The sequence below is a fragment of the Triticum aestivum genome, chromosome 3A (assembly GCF_018294505.1).
Source record: "Triticum aestivum cultivar Chinese Spring chromosome 3A, IWGSC CS RefSeq v2.1, whole genome shotgun sequence".
In the NCBI taxonomy this organism is placed as follows: Eukaryota; Viridiplantae; Streptophyta; class Magnoliopsida; order Poales; family Poaceae; genus Triticum; species Triticum aestivum.
Genome location: NC_057800.1, coordinates 658,523,207 through 658,534,938, shown reverse-complemented (window position 1 = coordinate 658,534,938; position 11,732 = coordinate 658,523,207). Strand labels below are relative to the sequence as shown.

At 44.0% G+C, this 11,732-nt stretch overlaps 1 protein-coding gene across 1 annotated transcript; it reads right to left on the bottom strand.

Moving 5' to 3' along the window:
• Nucleotides 1-3,927: 3,927 nt before the first annotated feature.
• On the bottom strand, nucleotides 3,928-6,174 carry LOC123057103 (probable LRR receptor-like serine/threonine-protein kinase At4g36180). Its single transcript, XM_044480246.1, has one exon. The coding sequence runs from the start codon at nucleotides 6,172-6,174 to the stop codon at nucleotides 3,928-3,930; it is 2,247 nt and encodes a 748-aa protein (XP_044336181.1).
• Nucleotides 6,175-11,732: the final 5,558 nt, after the last annotated feature.

Genomic DNA, 11,732 nt, shown 5'->3' with positions numbered 1-11,732 from the left:
TGTACCCCGGTCGTGATAACTTTGGCATGGGGGTGTTGGGGGGGGATGAAATATCCCATTGGTAACTTTTATCTGAATAGCACGGTAACTCACATATCGGAGACCCGATAACTTATGTACCCCGGTCCTGATAACTTTAGCATGGGGTGGGTGGGTGTGCGGGGGAGAGGGGGGGTGATGAAATATACCACCATTAACTTTTATGTGAATAACATGGTAACTCACACATCTCAGACCTGATAACTTCTGTGCCTCGGTCCTGATAACTTTGGCGAGTGAGTTGTTTAAAAACATACCCGACAACTTTCGTGTAAATATTTTGGTACTATACGCATTGCGTACGTGATAACACATGCACAATCACCGTAGTAACTTTAATCAGAGCTGATAAGAAGGTTACAAGGTCTATGTCTCGGTAATATCTGTGTAAACAACATGATAACATATGTAGCACATGTGTGATAACTTACTTAGCCGAGAAGTGGTAACTTTTGATCCGAAATAAAGGTCATCGGAACATATCAACATAGGATCTAGTTTCTATGCCCTCTTCGCGGCGTGTTTTTATGTGAAAATGATTTTTGGACCGGACTGAAGGTTTGAGCTACAAAACATTTTGAAGATTCAAAATAAGGGAAAATCAAGGATGACATCAACATTTCAATCTTCTAATTCATTTGCATGTGGGAGAATTGGAAGACCACTTTTTATGTCCCGGTAATTTCTATGTAAATAAGATGGTAATTTATGTACCATAAACGTGATAACTTACTTAGTCTGGGTCTGGTAACTTTTTACCAGGAAAAAAAGTCATCGTAAGATATCAACATGGGATCTAGTTTCAATCGTCTCGTTGAGACGAGTCTTTTATATCAAAACAGTTTTTTGATCGGATCTACAGTTTGATCTACAAAATATTTTGAATTTAGAAGTTTATAAGAATCTTTGCTGACATCAGCAACTTCGTCCTATATGCATGCTTATATATGAAAATTTAATGCATGCACATGAAAGCTTCTCGTAATCCAAAAGGTCAACAAATAAAATAGAAATGCTAGGTGATTAAGCGTGACATGCGCATGCATGTATGTACACTAGGTGTTCGGATCTATTCCTTAAAAATGGAACGACAGGACCAGTTCAAAATAAAAACCCAAGTAAAACGGGAGGAAAATCGATACAAGAAAATAAAAAAATCAGATGAAACACATATGAAAAAAAAAACCAAGAAAATCATTGACTTTGCTCGAGCGATCACTGAACTTGGGCTGGCCCATCGGCACACTTACTGTGTGTGTGCACAGCGGCGAGTCTACTAGAAGGGCTTAAACAGGCTCAAGCCTACCCTCCAAATAGCAACATTTTTTTACTACTATTACTAGTACTTTCATCCCACCTCAATAATACATCTATCATCAAGTAGCAAACACACAACACCACACATGCACAGCGAACAGGCACCGCACACGAATGCGCAGCCTCTACTGTAATCACTAGTTCATGTGTTGTTAACTAAATTAGTGTCCAATGCAACTTATTTGTAAAAAAGAAGTGTACAAAAATGAGTATGCATGCATGTACTCCTCACACTGAACCTAAACCTATCCCAGCTAATCTGAACCGAGATACCCTTTCCTTAACTATAGTGATTGTAATCCCTCCTCCAACTTATATGGACAACAAGATGGGGAGATAATGATTATTTTGCAAGGTAAATTCAAAATTTGGTTCAAAATTTCATATATTTTTAAAAAAATCATAGAAAAAAATCTAGTTAATACTACATGCTTTAAGTAGTAATTTGGGAAATTCTGAGCTTATTTTGACAATAAGGTTAGGACATCATGTTTTTTTTTCAAAAGAGAGCTTAGTTATTTTGCTGTTGACTTTAGCCTACCCTTCATTTTCTTTCTAGATTCGCCCCTGTGTTTGTGTGTGTGTGTGTGTGTGTGTGTGTGTGTGTGTTTGCTTGCTAGGTCACCACAACGAGCTGCGAATAGTGTCGACCCTATACACTACAACATCTGCTCAAAGCTACTCGATTTCGATTTTAAAAAATACTCAATATTTACCTCAAAAACAAAAACAAAACTACTTGTTTTTTATTTTATTTTATTGATCTAAAAACAGTAGGAAAGGGTTGTGCCGTGATTTTTTCTATAATTGAAGTAAAATACTAATGTATAGAGGAGGGAGAGGCGGTGGTCAAGTTACAAACAATTTGTCTCCAAGCTTTGCAACGAAGTCGGTTTTTCATCTTTATTCTATCGGCAGCTACAGTGAATCTTCTTTGAGATTCCTTAACCACCTTCCTATGATGGGATCTTCATTATTGAAAATTATTCCATTTCTTAGCCCTCCATATGTTCTACTCCAAGGATGATGGTATCCATGCTAAAAGGCTTTTTGATCACTTGCCTTACCAGCTCCACTTGTGTAAAAAAGGAAATCCATTTGAACTTGTTGGGAGCAATGCTACTCGGTTTTCCTCTTCCAGAAAATATATTTTTTCAAACACCGAACGCAAACGCACACATCCACTCGCACCACCACCACATGGGCACATACACAAATTGCCTACTGAAGACTAGAGTCATTGAGCTTCAAACCCCTCATACAGAAAGAATTCTTCACCTTAATGACATAGAACTACTCACCTTACCGTCCAACCCAGGTTGATTCTCTTTCTAAAATACATTTTAACTATCGGAATTAGATGTTTATTTATTATTCAACTTTAGGTGGCTTTGCATTCTCAAATACCACTGTAGAAATCTACCAACTTGGAACCTTCCACAGCAATAATAATAATAATAATAATAATAATAATCATTGTTGAGGAAATCGTTAACTGGTAGCTGCTCGGTGGGCTGGTGAGTAGGGGATTAATAGGCTAATCGGCAAGTTAATCAGCCATTTAATCAATTAATCGGACGATTTATCGGGTAATCGGCTACTCGGGGACCCTATGAGTAGGGATTAATCGACAAGTTAACTGGTTAATCGGATGAATTCTTGAAGAGGGATAATAATAAGAGCAGAAAACAAAGGCGCACAACTCAACATACATGCTCTCTATTTTTCTTTCTTTCAGATTCGTTCACAATTTTCTCTAGCAACATAAATGTGCCTGGTTGCTTTTCCATCATCACAGCAGATCACTGTAACCACCCTGCTGCCTATGGATGATACTCATTCAGGAACAAAGGATGAAACAGATTCTGACAGAGGTAGTCTGAATATGGAGACGCTTCTACTCATCGTTTGGAGACAGAAAAAATAACTGAAGAGAAGTTCCGTCTCACTTTTATTCCTCCTGTATTTTCTTCCTTTGTGTATCTTCTCTCACGCCACGGCAATTCACCAGAGCCAACAGGGTTATTACAATCATAGTAATTTCAGATGCTATCTTCACCGGTGCTTTTACCGGACCAGTGCTTCATCTGCAGGAACGCTGACAGCACAGCATTCTGCTTTGGTTGATCAGATTGATGAGCAGCCAGCAAATTTGAAATATTACGCTTCAGTTTCTTTAACCAAATTCATAATTGATGACCGTCTGCTTGGTATTGATACGTGTGTTGGGAGCTAAAACAAATAACACTCTTATGTTTCCAGAAACCCCACAAAATGGTTGCGCAAAGAAGTGCTCAAAACAGCATGCCAAGTGTTACTAACCAAAAAACAAGCTACAGATTCAGAATTATGACTACGTAACTGATTTCAGATAACTCATTTACTTCACTCCAAATAGCCTTAGGTACCAAACAATCAAATCTGAAACCAGTAGGTTTCAGCGCCACAAAACTTGAATAACATCAAATTACTGGCAAGTACGTACTAACAAAGGAAGGGAAATATTACACACATGCTCGATATAGGACGCCATACACCATTAATTACTTCAACAACAAGTGACACACTTCATCATTCAGGCCCTTTGACCTGGAACCATGAAATGCAGCTTCGTATCTTCTTGGTCACCTTCGCTTGCATGTTGTCCACATACTGATAGAATGAATACCTCCATGTCTCGCTGCGAAACAAGAAACCCAAGTATAGCCAGAACCCAGAGATAAACCCAGCAGCCACGAAGCAGTAAAACCACAGTGCCTCTCTATCTTCATCCAGACTCGTTTCAGCTTGCGTCGGTGTTGACGAGCTTACGCAGTCTTCCAACGGTTTCCCGCATAACCCAAGATTATTGCTGTATATTGACGGGTCATCAAGTGTCCGCAGCTGATCACCCATAGGTATCCTCCCTGATAACATGTTGGTTGAGAGGTTCAGAGCGGTTATGCTCTTCAAATCTGCAAAGCCTCGAGGAATTTCCCCCCTGAGTTGGTTCCGAGAAAGGTCCAAGGATTCCAGCAGTACTAGATTGCCAATGTCTTCAGGGATACAACCTGACAGATGATTTCCTGATAAGTTCAGGTATCTGAGTCCAAGAAGGGTTGTGAACCCATTTGGGATCTCCTGTGACAACGAGTTTCCAGACAAGTCGATACCGGCCATGCCTGCTATCACCACAATGTAAAGACGATCTGCATTCTTCCAAACTATTTGAATTTTCACTTCATAAGAATATGCATCACTGTATGTGAAGTCATTGTTGTTCTGTTCTTGTGCCATGCCAGTAAAATTCGTAAAATCGTCTGGAATGGGTCCTGTGAGCTTGTTTTTGGACAAGTCTAATACTTGGAGCTGGCGAAATTGTAAGATCTCGTGGGGTATGATGCCGTCAAACATGTTTGATGACAGTCGAAGAAAGTTGAGTCGAGGCAAACTCATGCTTACCCAAGAAGGTATTGTACCAGAAAAATCATTGTCTCCAAGATCTAGAACAGCAAGCTTTTTGCATCTCTTAAGACCCAGAGGAAAGGTTCCTGTAAAATTGTTATTGGCTAGGAGTAGATATTTAAGACGTTCTTGACATGTCGTCGAGAACGGAACTACACCACTGAAAGAGTTGCTAGACAGATCCAGGAATTGCAAATATTGTAATTTCCAGAAACACTTGGAAAGACCTCCATGTAAGGCATTGTTTGATAGGTCTAGTAAGTGTAAATGAGTATAATTACAAAGGAAATCCTCACCACGATCCGTCAGAAGCGTGCCATGCAGCTGGTTTTGACTGAAAGCCATGGTTTTAAGCTGTCCTGGATGCTCACTAAAACAGTCACTTAGCTCTGCAACAATGTTGTTTGCCGTGAAGTCAACCCGTTCAAGGGTTGTGCAGTTTTTAAATGTCTGACGGTGAATACCCGTAAACCCATTGTATCCAGCACTGACCGCACTCAGCGCTCCTGCTACGCAAATGGATGATGGGAACAGCCCAGAGAAGTTGTTGTGTGCAATATCGACATCCCAGAGGCTGCTATTCCCAAGCTCCGGGGAGATGGTACCTACCAGCTGATTTTCTGACAGAGTCATATACCGGAGTTTTACCAGATGAAAGATGGTACCTGGCAGCTGCCCTTCCAAATGGTTAGAGTCCAGCTCCATGATTTGCAGCTGTGTCATGTTTCCAATCTCCATTGGGATGCTCCCTGTCAAATTGTTGCCTCTAAGTCTCAGCTCCCGGAGCTTCCCAAGCATCCCAATTGTTGGTGGGATTGATCCAATCAAAGTAACGGAGTGCAGGTCGAGCATCTCCAACTTCGTCAAGTTACCAATCTCTTCAGGCAGCGTGCCATTGAGGCCCAAAAAGGTTAGATGCAGTAGAGCAAGGTGCTTCAGCTGGCCAATGCTGCGTGGAATGGCGCCCCTCAAATTCAGACTGCCCATGATCTCCAACACGACCAAGCTTGTCAGGTTGCCAATTCCTGATGGAATTGTGCCATGTAGACCATTCTCGAACAGAGTGAGTTGCTTCAGGTGTAGGAAGGCCGAGAAGTCGAGCTCGTCAAGTGTGCCATTCAGACTTGCTTGGTAAATGCTGAGCTCTTTGATGTGCCTGGCCGAGTCGCAAGTGATGTACGTCCACCTGCAAAGGCTTGCGGAGTTGGTCATCGACCATGACCCAAGGGAGTCATCGGCACTGGCCAAGCTAGCCTTCCACTTCACAAGTGCTTCAGCTTCACGCCGGTTGTCGGCCCTCACCGGCGTGACTGCGCATAGTCGGAGGTAAGTGTAAGAGAGTAGGAGAAAGCATACAGAATGGAGATGCCTCATGATGGCTTGGCTTCGGATAGGTGGTGCTTCACTGCCGCGCGCAGAGGATATAAGGAGATGAGCAGAGGATAGGTGGTCGTCCGTCCATCCGGCGCAGAGGATATAAGCCTCTCAACGAGCCAGCCGGCCAGCCGTCCGTCCATTACAGTGGTCGTCTGGTGGATCTCGTGGTTTACAAATGGCGTACTGTCAGTTCAGGTTAAGGAGATGATACATGCTACGTAGTATTTTTATAGTCCACATGACAACAGGAAACTACAAGCTGCATGATGTATCCATGTGTCATTATCAGGGTGACAATTGGAAGTCAGGGCACGCGTAATCTTAACTCGAAACTATAAATAACTTTCAACTCCGATAGTGGTCTGTATCAGAACCAATATGTTCATGCTCCTAGCCTCCTAGAGCAGCAGTTCAGGCCTTTCATTAGCAGGCACTGTGTCCACAGAAGAAAGGACAAAAAGGAGGAAAATGGCTAACTAAGAAAATGAAAACATTTTAGAATAAACTTGCCAAAGGTAATTGGTATTGCAAAAATGGTTTTTTGTTCAGGTCAAAGAAACAAGCATACATTACTTCATAGAGAGATTGTTCTAAACAGCCAATCTGGAGAGCAAATATATTGTTAGTATGAAGAACTGAATTTGAATGACACCGTGGCTCTAGTATATAAGTAAACCATGGGCTCTTGTCTGGAGCAGACACTTGGGGTGGCAGGTGCCGCTCCCATGAAGTACGTAAGAACAACATATATGGGTGCTTCTGATTATATTTAGGTACTAATGTGTTAGCGTGGCTTCGCCATTGACGTTTGTATAAATCGCGACCTTCTTCGCTTGGCCTGGCTGAATATGTCTGAATCAGTGTGGTTTGTGGTTTATCTATGCTTGAAAACGCTAGCTAGCTATTATTTTCCAAGACATAAATACAATGACAACTGTGTGGGTACCGTCATTAGAGAACCCACATGTTGAGAAACAGTGTGGGTACTGTCACTTGAAATGTTGCATGGATATAATGCCACTAAAAGGACATTATTGGTACTAAAAAATTGTTCATGATAATAAATGACAAATTCTCCTGTTGGTCAAGATCCATAAAATATATTGAAGTAGATGGGGAGACAAGTAAGCAGAAGCAGTGATTTATTTGCATGCAATATCAGTTCCCCTGACTTCCCAGCTATTCCTCGGAGTTCTTAAACAGGATCACTAACCTTATGTAACGCCCTCGATGCGGCTATATCTCCCACGTGTCGAAGCACGATTTAGAGGCATAACCGCATTGAAAGCAATGTCGCAAGTGAGGTAATCTTCACACAACCCATGTAATACATAAGGGAAAGAGATACATAGTTGGCTTACAATCGCCACTTCACACAATTATATGAATAAAGCATTACATCATCCAGATACAATAAAGGTCCGACTACGGAACCAAAATAAAAAAAGACTACCCCAAATGCTACACAGATCCCTGATCGACCCCAACTGGGCTCCACTACGGATCAGCTAGAACGAAACAACACAAAGGACAAGATCTTCATCGAGCTCCTCCTTGAGATTGGTTGAGTCACCTGCACGGTATCATTGGCACCTGCAAACTGGTTTTTGGAAGTATATGTGAGTCACGGGGACTCGGCAATCTCATACCCTCGCGATCAAGACTATTTAAGCTTATGGGTAAGGTAAAAGGTATGAGGTGGAGCTGCAGCAAGCGACTAGCTTATATGGTGGCTAAACATACGCAAATGAGAGCGAGAAGAGAAGGCAAGGCACGGTCGATAAAACTATGATCAAGAAGTGATCCTAGAACAACCTACGTCAAGCATAACTCCAACACCGTGTTCACTTCCCGGACTCCGCCGAGAAGAGACCATCACGGTTACACACGCGGTTGATGCATTTTAATTAAGATAAACTTCAGGTTTTCTACAACCGAACATTAACAAATTTCCATCTTCCCATAACCGCGGGCACGGCTTTCGAAAGTTCAAAACCCTGCATGGGTGTCCCAACTTAGCCCATCACAAGCTCTCACGGTCAATGAAGGATATTCCTTCTCCCGAGACAATCCGATCAGACTCGGCATCCCGGTTACAAGACATCCTCGACAATGGTAAAACAAGTCCAGCAACACCGCCCGAATGTGCCGACAAATCCCGATAGGAGCTGCACATATCTCGTTCTCAGGGCACACTCAGATGAGCGCTCCATACAACTAAAACCAAACCTCGAGTTTCCCCGAGGGGGCGCTGCACAGGGCTCTAGTTTGGACCAACACTCAAAGGAGCACTGGCCCGGGGGGGTTAAAATAATGATGACCCTTGAGTCTGCAGAACCCAAGGAAAAGAAAAGACTAGGTGTCGAATGGTAAAACCAATGCTGGGCATTGCTGGAGGAGTTTTATTCAAGGCGAACTGTCAAGGGGTTCCCATTATAACCCAACCGTGTAAGGAATGCAAAATCCGGGAACATAACACCGATATGACGGAAACTAGGACGGCAAGAGTGGAACAAAACACCAGGCATAAGGCCGAGCCTTCCACCCTTTACCAAGTATATAAATGCGTTAAGTAAATAAGATATATTGTGATATCCCAACAAAATATCCATGTTCTAACAAGGAACAAACTCCAATCTCCACCTGCAATTAGCAACACTATAAGAGGGGCTGAGCAAAACGGTAACATAGCCAAACAACGGTTTGCTAGGACAAGGTGGGTTAGAAGCTTGACTTCACAATATGGAAGGCATGATAAGCAAGTGGTAGGCATCGCAGCATAGGCATAGCAAAAGAGCGAGCATCTAGCAAGCAAAGATAGAAGTGATTTTAAGGATATGGTCATCTTGCCTGAGATCCCGCAATAAAGAAGAACGAGTCCATGAAGAAGACAAATGGACATAGACGAACGAGTCCATGAAGTAATTTGGAACAAAGGAAGTACATCGTAAATGATGAGCTTTGTGGTGTGCCTGGCCGAGTCGCAAGTGATGTACGTCCACCTGCAAAGGATTGCGGAGTTGGCCATCGACCATGACCCAAAGGAGTCATCGGCACCGGCCAAGCTAGCCTTTCACTTCCCAAGTGCTTCAGCTTCACGCCGGTTGTTGGCCCTCACCGGCGCGACGGCGCATAGTAGGAGGCAGGTACGAGTGGTGCTTCGCTGCCGCAGAGGATATAAAGCCTCTGGACGAACCAGTCGGCCTGCCGTCCGTCCATTACAGTAGTCGTATGGTGGATCTCGTGGTTAACAAATGGCACATTCTCAGTAAATGGCGTACTCTCAGTTCAGATTGGGAGTAAATTGCACGAAACCACCACTTTGAAGGCTAGGTTTGAGAAAAACACTACAATATATTTTTTTGCAGAAAACACCATGTCTTTAGTAATGTTTTTGCAACAACACTGATCGGCGGATCGGTCTCAGTTAAGTGAGTTTATAACAGATGAGGCCCGCCAGTCAGGCTGACATGGCACCAATTTCTCACACCGTTACATGAAATCGTTTGCTAGATGTGGGGCCTGCTTGTCAGCCTAACAAGCCTCTCTTTGGCATTCCATCAAACACTTTGCATGCAGTGCACATCCGGCGGACAAAGGCTGCCATCGCGAGCCTTAGCCAGGCGACAAAGGTCAAGGATGGCGAGGACGGTCGCGCCGGGATGGGGCGGCCGTGCTCAAGGATGGCATCCGCGGGGGAGCACTGGCGTCGGCGAGGCCTCTGCCTCTGCCGACGGCGGACGAACGACGGCCTCTGCCTCGGTGCGGCAACGGCGATGGCGGGCTCTGTCTCAGCCGAGGGCAAGCCGGGCGGCGGATTTGAAGATTTGAGGAGCTCCCCGGTGAGCTGGAGCTTACCTGGTGCACCTAGCCACACCTCCCTCACCGGTGGAGGCCTCGTGTGGCTCGCGAGGGCACAGGGATCCTGATTCCCGACGCTGCCTGGAGCTCGCATGCGTGGCCTGGGAGATGCCGACGCGGTCGGGCGCCCCGACTCCTGCCCGCGAAGCTCGGGACGGCCGAGAGTAGCTGCAGGTCGCACATATAACGGCGGTCGGAATCTCGTCGTTGGTGGGCGGCGGCGCCCATGGAGGCCTGGTTCGACATTGTCTCCGAGACCTACGTCCACACAAACTTCGCGAGGCACCATCTGGCATGTGGGGCTCGCCGGCGCCGAGGCAGGTGCACCTCCCGAGCAATAGTTGCAACTCAGCTTCGTCTTAGTACGGGGACACCGGCGGCGGCCTCTGCCTCGGCCGGGGCGGGACGAGCGGCTCGGTGGTGAAGATAAGGCAAGCAAAACAAAAAAGCCATTAATTTTTATTTTCTTTCAATGACAAGTGGACCCCATAGTGCTCCACACATGTTCACGGTGTTACCCAGCGTCGCCGTTACCTGCCGGGTGATTAGCGATGTCACGTCAACCTAACTGGCGGGCCCCATCTGTCATAAACGCGGTCAACCGAGCCAAAGCCGTCGATTAGTGTTACTAGTAGAATGCCCGTGCGTTGCCACGGGCTTTTGAAATATTTTGTTGAAGTTATATATGAAGATAATGTATGTTAAATTTTGCATCTATAGAAAAGATAGCCGGTAACAATCGGGTAGTAATTGAAATACACTTAGCTTGCAATGTAAGTTCATAGAAAAATAATTTGATAATCTATACATAAAGAGCAATGATCCAATAATAATCTGTTATGAATTAAAATCTATTACTTCCATCCCAAAAGCTTGTCTTAGATTTGTTTAAATATGCCCGTATCTAGACAAATTCAAAACAAGCTTTTTAGGGCGGAGAGAGTACTTGATGCGCTTAATATATTCTCGCACAATATCAAGAATATTATCTTTAGCTTCATTCGCATGATATTTGAGCAATAAAAACGTCTCCCTCAACTCAAAACCAGCCCGCACAAGTACTATATGTAGTTAAAACAGAGAATACTCACCTTGCAAACCTGACGGACCAATTATTTATGGTTTCACGAGAGCATAAAATTATAAACAAGATAGCCCAACACATCCATGCAATTTTCTAAATTGACATTATCTTGAATTTATGTTGAATGTAGTGATAACAAAAAGGAATGATTTTATCTTAAATGTTACGATAATGAAATATATAAATTTACTCATTTATCCTCGCTGGAATACCAACCAGAAATATACGTTGTCATCTAGACATGTCGGAATTTCCTCACAAATCTTTGTAGTTTCACTAAGTGCCTCAGAGTTTTAATCTCTGGCACAATGATGTATGCATAGGTCCAGGATATATGCACAACACGCATGTTGTCAATGATGTACAAGTTGTGTCGGCCGATGAATGCATATGAAACATAAACCTACGCAACCTTATCCTCACTGCACAGCGGCCATAAAACACGGCAATCCTCTCACTATCTACACTCACAACCATCATTTCCTTGGCGCCTCCTCTTCATTCTTTGACGCCAGTTGACCCCACCTATCCCCTCCACGGTGTCGGCCGACTCCTCATCTCTCCATCACGGCCAGCCCCTCTTCTCCCTCCAAGGTCAGCCCCTCCACGG